At 36.6% G+C, this 14,930-nt stretch overlaps 1 protein-coding gene across 1 annotated transcript in view; it reads left to right on the top strand.

Annotated features, from left to right (window-relative positions):
* The window catches only part of ATRNL1 (attractin like 1), a 672,454-nt gene that overhangs the window by 105,613 nt on the left and 551,911 nt on the right, over positions 1-14,930 (top strand). Inside the window, exon 10 of the mRNA XM_060034012.1 lies at positions 6,777-6,931. Within this exon, the coding sequence (XP_059889995.1) occupies positions 6,777-6,931 (155 nt within the window). The remainder of the gene's footprint in view (positions 1-6,776; positions 6,932-14,930) is intronic.

The raw sequence follows: 14,930 nt of genomic DNA, 5'->3' as shown, positions 1-14,930 counted from the left end.
AGCTTAAAACAATGGAAAGATATTCTCTCACAGGTCTGGAGGCCAGAAATCCAAAATTAACGTGTGACCACGGCCATGCCCCCTCCAGAAATGCAAGGGGAAATTCCTTTCCTTGCCTCTTCCAGCTTTGGCTGTCAGTATTCCTGGAGTTGTGGCTGAATCATTCCAGTTGCCTCCACAGTTACATTACCTTCTCCTCTTTTCTGTGTGTCTCTTATGAGGACACTTGTCATTGGATTAGGTCCACTGGATAATCCAAGATGAGTTCCTTATCTCAAGATCCTTAATTTAATTACATCTGAAAAGACTCTTTTTCCAAATAAGGTAACATTCACAGGTTCTGGAGATTAGGACATGGATCCATCTTTTGTGGTGGTGCACCATTCAGCCATACCAGATTGAGGAAGTTACCTTCTATCTCTATTTTGTTGGGTGCTTTTTATCATGAAAGGGTGTTGGATTTTTTCTAGGCTCTAGCTGCATCTATTGGGTATATATGCAGAAGTGGGATTGCTGGTTCATATTATAGTTCTTGGTAGTTCAATTTTTAATTTTTTCTGGAATGTTCATACTGTTTTCCAAGTTGACCATACCAATTTCCATTCCCACCAGTAGTATAGAAGGGTTCCCTTTTCTTCACATTCTTGCAAACACTTATCTTTTTAAAATTAAATTACTTAATTATTTTAAATTGAAATAAAACTGACATAAAACATTGTATTAGTTTTAGGTGTACAACATAATGAATTGTTATATGTATATATTGTAAAATGATTACAACAGTTTAGTTACCACCCATCACATACATAGTTATGAATTATTTCTTTCTTGTAATGAGAACTTTTAAGTACTTAACAACTTTCAAACATAATACAATATTGTTAACTATAATCACTGTGCTGTATATTACATTCCCAGGACTTATTTGTCTTAAAACTGGAAGTTTGTGCCTTTTGACCACATTTACTCATTTCACCCACCTTCTACCACCTGACTTTGGTGGCCACCAATCTATTCTCTGTATCTATAAGTTCATTTAAAAACATTTTTAGATATTGCATATTTGTGAGGTCATACAGTATTTGCCTTTCTCTGTCTGACTTATTTCACTTAGTGTAATGCCCTCAAGGTCCATCTGTGTTGTTGCAAATGGCAGGATTTCCTTTTTTTTTTAAATGGCTGAATAATATTCCCCTTTATATATATATCTTTATCCATTCATCCGTTGATGGACACTCAGGTTGTATCCATGTCTTAGTTATTGTAAATAATGCTGCAATGAAGATGGGGGTGCAGATATCTTTTTGAGATAGCTATTTTGTTTTCTTTGGATAAATACTCAGAAGTGGAATTGCTGGATAATTTGGTAGTTCTAAATTTGTAATTAGATTTGTAATTTGTAATTCTAAATTGGGTTTTGAGGAACCTTCGTACTGTTTTCCACAGTGGTTGTACCAATTTATATTCCCATCAACAGTGCACAAGGGTTCCCTTTTCTCCACATCCTCACCAATACTTATTTCCTGTGTTTTTGATAATAGCCATTCCAACAGCTGTGTGTATGCATGTGAGGTGATACCTCATTGTGGTTTTGATTTGCATTTCCTTGTTGAGTGATGTTGAGCACTTTTTCATGTACCTGTTAGCCCTCTGTTTGTCTTCTTTGGAAAAATGTCTGTTCAGATCCTCTGCCCATTTTAAAATTCAATTGTTCTTTTTTTCTGTTGAGTTATATGAGTTTTTAATATATTTTGGAGATGGAATTTTCTCCATCACACAAAGCCAGGCCTGATACTGAGAGCGTCTTATTTATTTTCCGCAGGGCAGTGCCTGAAGTGTTCAAGGTTATGCACACTCTTCCATGGCAACAGAGTTGAGCCGGTTATATGTGTGTGCTCATTCATGACCTGCAGAAGCTAAAGTGTGCTGTCTGCAGGGGTGTGTATGGGGTGCGGGCTACGTGGGGGAGGGATTTATGGATTGTTGAGAGCTTGGGTGTGCTAGTTGAGGTGAATCTGCAGGTAATACACTCTATGAAGTTTATGGGTGGGCCTCTCGGTAGAGTTCATGAGGTAGTTAGTAGAAACATTAGCCCTGTTGGGTTTTTTACCCTGGTTGCCGTGAGCCCCCTTTTCCCTCCCCTGCCCATCCTGTCATTGTTTTGGAATGGGTGAGAAAGAAGTGGGCTTCTTGGGCATTATCCTGCTTGGCCATGGAAGCTAGGCACTTACTAGGTTCTCACTTTCCCCACTGGGAGAAAAAGCAGGTTGAATGAGTTTCTCTTGGCAGTGAGCTGTTGCTTTGGGGGTGGGGGTGATGTGGTAAAGTGAAACTGTTCTTCTTACCCTCTTCAGTCCTGTTCTTGGAATTTTTGCTCCAAGTGGTGCTAGGACTTCTCTGCTGGGCACCTACAAAGGTACTCCTGTCTCTGAGTAGTTGACAAAATCAGTGCTTCTGTGGGAGGATGAAGGCAGTGTCGACTGAAAAAAAAATGCACAACCTAAAAGTTGAGAGTTATGTTTTATTTGGTGGACAAATCTGAGGACTTAAGCCTGTGACATAGCATCTCGGATAACTCTGAGAGACTGCTCCAAAGAGGCAAGCAGGAGCCAGGTATATAGCAGTTTTTGCAACAAAGACCAGGTAGTCAGAACATCAAAAGATTGCTGTTAATTAAAGAAAACCAGGGCTTCCCTGGTGGCGCAGTGGTTGAGAGTCCGCCTGCCGATGCAGGGGACATGGGTTCGTGCCCCGGTCCGGGAAGATGCCACATGTCACAGAGCGGCTGGGCCTGTGAGCCATGGCTGTTGAGCCTGCACGTCCGGAGCCTCCGCAACGGGAGAGGCCCACATACTGCAAAAAAAGAAAACCAGATATCTCAAGTTAAGGAATTTAGTGCTTTTCTGTGTATGGAAAGATGCAAAGTCTAGGCTCATTGAGATCATTCCTTTGATACGCACCTCAGCTATCTGGGGCCAGTATCCTGTGCTTCTCATCCTGAGTCTCCTCAGGGTGCACTGTCCTGGGTGGCTGCAGTGGAGCGCATTCTGTTTCCATTCTGAGTTCTCTCAGGGCTCACCGTCATGGTTGCAGTGTGATGGCTCAATGGCTGCAACTTCATTTGTTTACCATATGGCAGGCAATATTTTTTATTCATAGTAGGAAACTTATTCCTACGTCTTGCTGTTGTCTCTCCCTGTATCCTCGTATTCTGACATTAAAAAATTTAACACTTTTCTTATGCCATCCCGTTGCCTTCTGGCCTTTATTGTTTCTAATGAGAAGTCAGCTATTTATCTTATTGGGGTTCTCTTGTGTGGGAAGAACCTTCTTTCTCCTGCTGCTTTAAAGATTTTACCCTTGGCCTTCAGTACTTTTACTATTTTATTTCTGAGTGTGGCTCTTTCTGTATTTTTTCCTACTTGAAGTTTGTTGATCTTCTTGGATGTGTATGCTAAGGTTTTTCATCAAATTTAGGAAGTTGTCAGCCATTATTTCTTGAAAAGTCTTCTACCTCTTCCTCCTCTGCCCTAGTATTCCCAGTAAATGTATGTTGCTGCTGTTAATGGTGTTCTACATTTCTCATAGACTCTGTTCATTTTCCTCTCTGTTTTCTGAATTGCAGGATCTCTATTGATTTATCTGCTCGTTCACTGATTTCTTTTCTTGCTGCTTGCTGAAATATACTGTTGAGCTTCTCTACTAAATTTTAAAATTTCAATATTACACTTTTCAACTCCAAATTTTCCCTTTTTTGTTATTTCTCTTTGCTAATGTTTTATATTTGATAAGGTGTTGTCATATTTTCCTTTACTTCTTTAAACATTGTATTCTTTAAGTCTTTGACTATATTTATAATAGCTGCTTTAAAGTCTTTTTTGTTTCATCTGACATCTGGGTTCTCTTAAAGGTAGTTTTGTTGCTTGCTTTTATTCCTGTGTATGGGTCACACTTTCCTATTTCATTGCATGCCATAATTTTCCCTGAAAACCAGACATTTTAGATAATATATTGTAGCAACTCTGGATCCTGACTTTTCCTTCCTCTCTGGGGCTGTTGTAATTTTATTTGTTTAGTAACTTGGCTGAACTGTTTTCGAGAAGTCTGTTTCTTCTTCCAAATGCGTCCTCTGATGTTCCTCCTCAGATGGTACAGCCTGGGTATGTACACAGTCACCCTGGGATGATAGTAATTTTAGCAGAGCTCTTTGACTTTTTCCTCTGAGCTCTTTGTTAAGCTTTCTGCCTCTGTTTGTATCAAACTCACCTGGTAGCCTCCACTAATTGCCAACTGATAGTTCTATTATTTTCTTTTTTTTTCTTTTTTTTTTTTTTGCGGTACGTGGGCCTCTCACTGTTGTGACCTCTCCCGTTGCAGAGCACAGGCTCCGGACGCGCAGGCTAAGTGGCCATGGCTCATGGGCCTAGCCGCTCCGCGGCATGTGGGATCTTCCCGGACCAGGGCACGAACCCGTGTCCCCTGCATCGGCAGGCGGACTCTCAACCACTGCGCCACCAGGGAAGCCCCAGTTCTATTATTTTCAACAATGCTCTGGGGGCATAAATTGCCCCACAGTCTGAATTCCATTTCAAACCTTTTTCAGGGGTAGTCTTTGAGGCCAGTCTTTGAGGTTCTGACCCCAGTAAGGCTCTTATTAGCTGTCTTTTCCCCTGGTTCTCTCTGATAAACTTCTAGCTTGTCTATGTTTTAGCTTATTGTTCTCATGTAGCTATCTCTTAATTGCTTACAACCACTACTTCCATTGTTTTCGAGTGCCCTTAAGGCTTGAAGTTTGCCACCTTGTACCAAATAAAGTCAAGTTCCCTTGAGACCTTTGGGGCTCTCCTTTTCTTAGGCTGCCTCTCCTTTTCTTAGGCTGTCTCTCCCTGTGGGAGAAAACCTCTATGCCACTGCTTTGGACATATAGGTGGGGTTTGTAGCCTGTTCTTTCATTGAACCACTGTGTTACGTGCAGAGAACTGGATGGGTATGGTAGCCTTTGCGCTTCTCAGCTTGCCTCTTTTATCTTGGAACTGCTGCCCTATGAATTAGGAGTGAAGACTTTTTGGCCCTCTTGTTCTTAATCTCTGAGGCCTGGTGTATAGCTTTCACCCTGTGGGTGGTGGCGAGGTAGAGAATGAGGACTCGGACCTCGCATGCTTTCTCCTTGAATAGAACTTCTGCCACTAAGAGTTCGGGGGCCTGAGAAATATTGGCAGTCTGTTGCTCCTGGTTGTATATTAATGGTCTGGACTAGGAGCTGAGGGATGAAGGAGCATAGTCTTCTTGACTTTACCAGCCTGTGGTTGAACAGCCTTGCCTAACTGGTTGTGTATGTGTGGGGAGGTGGCGGTGATGAGAAGAATGGGAGTTGGTAATGAGTCAAATACCGTGGACTGTTGCTGTTATTTATTTATTTATTTATTTATTTGCGATATGTGGGCCTCTCACTGTTGCGGCCTCTCCCGTTGCAGAGCACAGGCTCCGGATGCGCAGGCTCAGCGGCCATGGCTCACGGGCCCAGCCGCTCTGCGGCATGTGGGATCCTCCCGGACCGGGGCACGAACCCGTGTCCCCTGAATCGGCAGGCGGACTCTCAACCACTGCGACACCAGGGAAGCCCTAGTATATATTCTTGAGCAAATATTTCTTTATTTGTTGTTGCTCTTGGCAACATTTTTGAGATCCAAATTTTTTTTTTTTTAATTTTTACCAATTATAGTTCTTTCCCTGGGGAGACTGTTTATGGAACTCCTTATATTGACATTCTGGAAGTGAATTCCATATTCTTTAAGCATTAATTGGTATTATAATCTATAGCTTTTGAGATACTGTATGTACCTTACTAACTATACTATACATACTATGTTTACATGTTGATTCTTTGTACCAGGGATTTATTTATAGAGTATTTATAAAGTATTGATTCACATTGTCATGAACCTTTATTATATATATATCAGTGAATTCAGGTAAAATATAATTGTGAGCATATATTTGTAGTATTTCTCTCATAATTACGCTTTAATTAAAAGAAGATTTAATTTAATTTGAATGTTTCTCAAAAACGCAGTGTGATTTTCAATTATACACAATATGGGTATATCTCAAAAATAATCTTAAGCAACAGGACATACATACAAATTAATAAAAACTATGTGGTTCCATTTTGTAAAGTACAAAGGCAGCAATAGAAATATTTGCTGTTAGACTCAGAATAGTGGTAATTTTTATTTTTTGATCTTAGTACTGGTTACTTAGTTGTGTTCATCTTGTGAAAATTCATTGAGTGTTAGACCTATGATGTGTGCACTTTCATGTATGTTATATTTAAAAAGTTAGAAAGCATATTATGCGATCCGTATGAGCCATGTAGTCTTAACTGAGTATTGTTCAGAGTAAATTTATTATATTTAACTTTATATTTACTTTGGTATTTAAAACTGATGATAATTTGGTCCTCTAGTTTAAAGGAGACTTGTTTCCTACTTATATAAATGAAAACAAAATTTCAAAATATATATTATTATAAAATCATTAACAATTATGTTTAATATTGTGTTTCCTGAAAGCATTTTAAGGTACTATGAATCTCAGAATATTTTTTAAAATATTGAAATTTAGAGGCCATTTATAAGTTGTTGAAAACACTAAAGCATGTTTTTTCACAATTCCAAGGAAAAATCTATATGCAAATTAGATCCTTTCTGTAATATATATAAAATCAGGGAGATCTTTTTATCCTTTGTAATACATTTTTAAATTTTATCCTGTAGGACTATTTTGAAAGAAAGTGGGTTTGCCAGATACCTTCATTCAGCTGTTCTTATCAATGGAGCTATGCTTATTTTTGGAGGAAATACCCATAATGACACTTCCTTGAGTAACGGTGCAAAATGTTTTTCTGCCGATTTCCTGGCATATGACATAGGTATGTATCTGTTAGGACTCTGCAAAGTAGGAAATACCAGAAATTTTTCATGTAGATGTTCTCAAATACATTACTTGATAGCATGTGTATATGTCATTTTAGAGAGAGAAATTCAGTGACAGATTATGAACGGAATTCTCTCCAGTTTCAGCATAGTAGTCGTATAGGGCAGGAGAAGAGATGAACTGAAGTGAGTCAGTGGTGGAGGCAGGGGAATTGAGAAATCTGGGTTTGAATGTCTTTATGAAGGCTTTTATGTATTGTATACCTACATGAGCACTTTATCAGTCTATTTTGTTTGACTATTACCATATTAGTTTTGCTAATGGATAAATGGAGCACTAGCAAGTTTACATTACAAAGAGTAGGAATGCAGACACTTTAGATTTAGTGGGGATGAGCAAAGATGCATTTAAATTAAACTCATCAGATATACTTACTCCATAGAGGAAACTGATAGAATTAGAGAAAGGAATATAGAGATAGAAAAGCTAAATAAATAATATTTGGGGACAAAATGGAAACCCGGAACATATCTAGGAATGGAAGTAACTAAAGAAGAATCTTTACCAGGGAACCTAAAAATACAGTACATCTATACAACTCAATTTTAATTATGCTATCCTTAGTCCTATCAATTTCTGAATAGTAAATGAATATATTTTTTGAATACTAAATTTAGCTACTTGGTTGACCACTGTAGTGAAAAAATTTCTTCTCTATATATCATGTTATAGATAAAACATAGCTGATATTTTAAATCTTTAGCAGTACTTAAGAGGACCTTTTATTGTGTAAAGTACAATAATAAACCAATTTTAAGCTATTAAGAAACATTTTGATAAATAAAAATAAAAGAGACCAAAGAATAGCACATTTAGTAGATGTAAGAAGTATCCTTTCACCTTTGAACATCATAAAGGCACATAGTCTACTTTGGAAAATTATTTCAAGTGGCAGCATATAAAGAAAATTATGACTATTAATAAGCACTTTGATCTCTAAACTATTGTAAGCTTGTTTGGAAGGAAATTCCTAGTAATAAAGTTAGGCATGCTTTTTAAATTCTATGACTATCTGTCTGTGAGTAATCATTGAAAAGAATCCACTGTCTTCAGGATTTTTAGATCCTAAATAATTAAATATTTACCTTTTGAAATAATAATTTGAAGTTATGATTCATGATGAAAATGGGATTATCTTGGCTTTCAGAAGGCTTTTAAATCAGTGCCTGAGATCCAGAAAATCGGTTAAATGGAGTAGTGAATCTAGGCTGGCTTATTCTGATCTTTCATTGCCAAGTTGGCACTGTCAACATATTATTTTGCTATGGTGATGAGACAGTATGCTTATTTCTCTGGAGGTGGATGAACATTTTGTTTTTCTTCTAGGAATAAAAATCCTAGGAAAAGTGTAGAATTTTGTTGTAATTGTTAAAAAGCCATGAAGTGAGATTTTGAACTTTTGGAAAAGATCTTCAAGGAGCTTCCACCCAATTTCTGTATTTTAACGAGGAAATTAATGTTGAGCTATTTTGTAGCTCACATATTGGGAATTTATTTTTATTTCTTCCATATTGTTCAAGATTACCATATTTTAGGTTTTATGCATCCAAAAAGTTTACCAAGGTGAAAAACATTAGAGTTGTTGGTTTTTCAGAGAGAGAGAGAGAGAGAGAGCAAGCTCTCAGATTATCATTATTCTAACTGCTACTCTTTATTAAGTGTCTTCTAAGAGCTAGGTACTTTACTAAGAGCTTTATTTACAATATCTGTAACCTCTCTAATAACCTTGTAACAAGGTGTTAATAAACACATTTTCAGATTATTAAGCACAAGAGTAAAAGGAATTTGCCCAAAGCCCTGCAGGTGGTAGATCAAGCTTTTTTAACTCCTGAAGTGGTAGTCTTTCCTCTTGACTACACTGTGCTGTTTAGTGGGGTCCATTGTATGCTCTTCATTTTCGCAACAAATTACCAGACACTTTATGTTTTGTAAGGTTTCTTAATGCTGTGGAAAGATAGAAGCAAATATCAGTTTCGTTTTTCAAACAAGTTGTTCAAATTGGAGGAAGAATAACATAGTTTAAACAGTGTTGTATTTTAACATAGGATTTTGTTTTCCCTGTGCTAACAACTAAAAACAAAAAAACATAAAGCAGTACAATCAATACAGGATAAAGGTGTGTTGTTTTACCTTATTTGATTATTTCTATGCAGTTCCCAGTAAAGCCCCCCCTCCCCCAATCTGTATTTACTCTCCTGGGTTTGTAGCATCAAATGCTGAAATATTTTCCTGGGAAAATTATTTTTCTTATTTCAGAAAATGTCTTCCAAAATAATTGCTTTCCTTATGAAGTATATTTTTGTGGAAATAAAATATAACCATTGTATATGAACCCAACTGAAAATAGATCCTCTTGGGGGAAAAAAAGTTGTGTTGCTAGTTTTTCTCTTTTGTACAGTACACTGGGACTTTTATGGCATATTTAACTGGAATGCACCTGAAGATTTAGCTGATTGTGTTCTGTGATGTTTAAACAATAAAAATATGTATGCTAATACTAATTTTTCATTGCTCTAAAATGTACTATTTCAACCCTACTGCCATAGTAAATTTTATATAGCCAATATCATTAATCTTTGAGGACATAACCTTGCCTTCCCAGTTCTCATTATACTATACATGATCGATGTAGAAGGCATATAATGGTGATTTTCAAACATGGCTGTACCTTGGCATTCCCTTTGAAGGTTGACTGGAGAAAAATCAGACCTGTATAATCTGATCCTCTTAGATTAGGCACTGGGTATTTATATTTTTAAAAAGTGACTCAAGTGCAACTGATAATAGAGCCAGGACTGGTGAATAAGACTGGATGGACTGTAACGTATACAATGATACGTTACTTAAAGTTCTAGTTTGTAAAGCTAGCTTGAAGACATTTCAAACCTGAAAATTTTATTAGTGTATATTTTGTTATTGCTAGTGGTATCATTATTGCACCTGATTCAAGATTAAAGTGATCTTTCTGGTAAAGATAGCCTTCTAGTATATAATGAGACTAAAGATGCAGTGGAAAAGCATGTCTCACTGAGTTGATCTCAGGTTATTAGACATATTTATACTTTTAAACTGTTTGGCTATGGAAAGTAGTGTCATAAAAGTTAGTTTTCTAGGGTCAGTGGGAAAAAAGGAATCAAGTAGTCTGTATATTTTTCACATCTCTTTAGTAAACCACCAATCTTTTTGGTGGTTTGACTGAAGATATCAACATTTACAAATGAGAGGTTTTCCTGAATTGAAACATACCTTAAAATTGAATTGAATCTTGAGACAGTATTTCAGAATCATCAAATTAATAGCTATTATAGAATTTTCAGTAGGCCTAACATATAGTTATGATACTTTTAATTACAAATGGTAGTTATTCTTCTTCAATAAGAAAATTTACCTAAGGGTAAGAGAATGTACAAGATGAAAGATAACTCTGAGATACATTGATCATAATTTTTTTTCCTCAAAAATATAGTAGAGTCATGAAAATGTAATTTGTTGAGTTAGATTATTTCAGAATAGGATAGGGAGTCAGATTTATATCAGAAATATATCGTGCAGCAAGCAAAACACCTAAACTTCAAATCAAATCAAGTCAAAATAATACTATAATAGAATCTAAAAAACAAATTTCCTGTGTATGACAGTTTTACTTATGACATTAACTTCTTGGTAGGCAATTATTTAAAAGCAAACTCAATAAAAAGAAAAGTACTTAATTCCATATTTGCAGAAGTAATACTATTTTAATTGGTAATGTATAATAATCATTTTAAACACAGTGGAGTTGTAGTTCAGTATACCCTTAAAAATCACTTAACTAGTTTATGAAACATAGTGTACATGTTTTTGTACAACCCTGTAGAGTGATACGTGTGTGTGTGTGACTACACACACACACACACACAGTAAATGGATACAATTTTGTAAGGCACATAATTTCATTAAAAATCATATTCAAATTAAAACATCTAATTATTTAATTCTTTGGAACAATCCAGCAAAACTATAAAATTTCAAACTTGCTCGCTCTTCATGTTTATAATTATTTTTATTTTCTGGAGTTTATTTTATGTGTCCCTCTCTTTGTTTATCAGTATTTCTCTCTGCGCTCTGTTAACTCCTTAGGGCTCTTCCTTGACAAAAGCAGTACCCCTTGCCCTGCCACCTGAAAGAACCCATTTGTTTCTTTGTCTGTAAGAAAAACCCTTAAAATCATCATACCCTTTTTTCAATGAATTTAGCCAACTGTTGACTGTTTTAAGCTTTACTGTATCCTTTGCTCAAGGTTCTCTTTTTCTTTCTATAATAAACTATTGTGTAGAAGAAATAGTAGTTTCTTTTCTTTAAGAAAGAGGCCAGTAAGTAAGGAAAAAAGTGACCTTTCGTTTTGTGAAAAGGGAGAACTAACATTCGCCGAAAGCTTCCTATAATGTTTTGCACTTTACATATGCTTTATGATGTAATTCTCATAACATCTGTGTAGCATGTACTATTATATTCATTCATACAGGAAGAAACTGTGATTTAGCATGATTAAACCCAAACTTGCATAGGTTGTAGGATGGTGTATTCTGAATTTGAACCCAAGTCTAAGTTCAAAATTCTTTTGATTCTACCACTGTACTATATATTGATGTTTTCCTGATTTAACAGGAAAAAAATTTGAAAGATCTTTAATTGGGAAAAAAGGCATATAATATTTGTTAATGTAGCATGACACTCAAGAAAATTAGTTTTATCAGTATATTTAATCAGTGACCTCAAGGTAGAGAATCAAGAAGAGTAACGAACAATGAATCTCTCTTAGTAGATCTATAATCATTTTGAGAGATTGTTTTGAATACAAAAATTGCTAAATAAAGATTCTTGAAATAGAATATACACTGAAAGAAAAGTGTTTAAATGTCTCAACAAAACCTCTGGGAAGGAAGGTAGGGAAAACAGTCATGAATATAGAATCAAACATCTAAAATAAAATATTAGCAAATAGAATTCAGCAGTTTCAAAATTATAATAAACTATGACCAAGTAGGAATTATTCTAGGATTTCAAGTATGATTCATTATCAGGGAATCTATAAATATAATTTATTACCTCAAGACTATTTATTGAAGCCAACAGGAAATAACACTGTATGTTAAAACATGATAAAATCATTTCATTTAAGATTGATTGTCAAATAGTGATGCCCACTTTACTTGGCAGAGGGTAGGAAGCTAAATAAATATTTATGGAATGAATGCCAGAGGACAAAATCCTGAGAGAAACTGTGGGTAGCAAAAGTGTGCACCTTTTAGAATAGTAAGATAAATTTTTACCTGGGGGAGGGGGACCCAGTGAAACATCAGGATTTCAGGGGTAGATGAAAAAAGATGTTTGGCAACATCCAGAAATTTGGTTTTCTATTACATAAGTATCCAAATGGTTAGTAAAAGTTTTTCTTTGTATTCATCTAGTTTTGAGTCTTATACCTACAACATATGTGCTCTTTTTAATGAATTTCAAATATGCTATTAAGACTGAGTTATGAACTGGTGTTTCAAATGGAATATTAAAAGAATTTTTAAAATGTGTCTTTAAAGTATTATAGATGCATATTTTCATGGAAGAATATGAATATTTGCAGAAAAATTAGCCAAGTGCATGTGCATTTTTCACCTGTACTATTTTATGCATAATTGATAAAATAAACCTGTCTCTAAATTTCAGCATACGTTTTTAATGTAATTATGTTGTCTCTCATATGTGAATAGTCCTAACAGCACAGTATTCTGATTGCTGAGATCTGTGTTTGAGAGAATAGTAACTCTAATTTCTTGATCTTATGTTTATTGAGTGTATAAGGTTTTAAAATAAATATTTAGTGCCTTGTAGTACAGATTTTTTTAAAAGTCTATATTCTAGAGAGTATATTTTACTTTGGTCTTTATTGCTGTGTGGCTTTTCTGTCAGTATGGGATGGTATTTCTGTCAGTTTTCATGATGTAAGTAACTTTGGAATTTGCTTTAGTTTGTCTAGCCTTGAACTGTTTATGAAGTGATAATGACATGAGTGTTCTGGAAATATATTTTCTTCTTGGCAAAAAATATGATTATAGATTGCAGTCAGACATTAATAATGTAAGAGACTTTATATTGTAAGAATGGAAAGAGACTATGTGTAAACAAATTATATTAATTTAATACTGAGCTTTAAGGCATTTGATACCTTCTACATTTTACAGGAAAACTAACCTGAGTTTTACAGAGAATCCTGATCAAGAATTTGAAAACTCAGCAACAGAATTTATCTAGCCCAACATTCTGTTTAGTCATTATTGAAAAAGCTGCAAGGGATAAGTGGAAAGTGTATTTGCTGCAACTGCTCATATGTTTTTCTCTTCTCATTCTGTTGAAAAATCCTGGCAGGTGGGCAGATATCAGCAGGCATGAAATGTCCCTATAGTTGCAAACGTTGCGTACCTCAACTAGCTTTTCATAAGCTTGCAAGTTAAATTCTCTTCTTCCTAAACAATTTTGTGAGTTGAAAACAATTTGCCAGCTATTTTAAGACACTGTAGAGGAATATTCACACTTACTGTATTGTATCAGTCAGTACAGGTTATGTTAGACTGAGGTAACAAACAATCCTGTCACAGTTCTCTGAAAAGCAAACTCTGAGACAGAGTTTAGTGTTCAGGGTACTTATTAGGTCCTTGGATTGAACACGTGTAAAAGGGAGGGGAAGAAGGAGGATTGGGCGAAAACTAAAAGTCAAGCAGACTTAACATCCTCAGCCAACTCCAGGACAACTCTGGAGTTGAAATGCCCCTCAGAGTTGTCGCTCTTTAGGATAAAACAGGTCTTGATTGGTCATTGTACGAGGGTCACTCCCAGGACCTTGGGTGCGGAAGCTCTCTGTAGCTAAGGCAGTCTCTGCAGGGGCTGGCAGCTGAATGATGTCCACTGATAAGTCCTTCCCTGAAGGTGTATTTAGTCAGCACCTTTCTATGTTCATCACAATTCATTCTTTGGGCCACTCAGCCCGCTTCTTCAAATATATTTGTTAAACAGCTCCTCCAGGATTCCAGTGGGCCTTTCTCCCTGGTGGGAGCCTAGATTATTGCTCTGGCTTTTGTAGCTGGTCTCAGGGCTGCAACTGATATTCACCATGTCCCTCATCCATTATCTTTTCATGTCCCTTACCCTCAGCTAGCACTTCTTCTGGTCTCTGTGTCTTACCTGGTAGCATGACCCACTCCCTCCCCCTTAGGTATTTGAGCTCCTGATCATCATACACCTTCTAGTCTGGGTTACTGTACTTGCCCATTTACCATCACACTTGGCAAAGGGATACCAAGAAACACTAAATGGATCATCTGTGTACCAAATATATCCCCCTGCCCTTATTTGTAACAGCAGCCCCTCCCTTTGATGGTCGGGGCCAATTACCCCTGCCAAGATGCTACTCCTTCTTTGCCTGCTTTCTGGTCCCTTGACACAAGGAGCCTGAAGTACCCAAGTGGCCACTGTAGCTTCCAGTTACATGGTTAATTGCTACTTCTTCTGCCAGAATATTTTCCCTTTGGGGAATAGGACCTCTAATCCTGCAGAACCCAGAATTGCAGGATGCGGAGCCCAAATTTCCCAGTTGTGTAACTGAATATGAGGCCACAAGAAGTGGCTTTTACTCCTGGGTTTTTGGACCTATATATTCTTCCTATTGGGGACACAGCACTATTTGAAGGTCTTTAGTTCAGGTGTATCCCGCATCCTGGTGCTTCAGTTGTGCCTGTCAAAATCTCTGTCAGGTTGTGTGGTTTGGGATCCAGTGGATTTCATGGTCATAGGCCCATTTCTGTACCTCCTTTTCTGTGAAGTGTGTCTCCTGATTACATGGGATCCCATGCTGGTTGATCAGACATTTCATAATTTCTAAGATAGTTGTGCTGGTTAAGACC

This window comes from Delphinus delphis, chromosome 16 (assembly GCF_949987515.2).
Source record: "Delphinus delphis chromosome 16, mDelDel1.2, whole genome shotgun sequence".
Classification (NCBI taxonomy): Eukaryota; Metazoa; Chordata; class Mammalia; order Artiodactyla; family Delphinidae; genus Delphinus; species Delphinus delphis.
The sequence above is the reverse complement of the archived record's forward strand: the minus strand, read 5'-3'. Positions and strand labels throughout refer to the sequence as shown.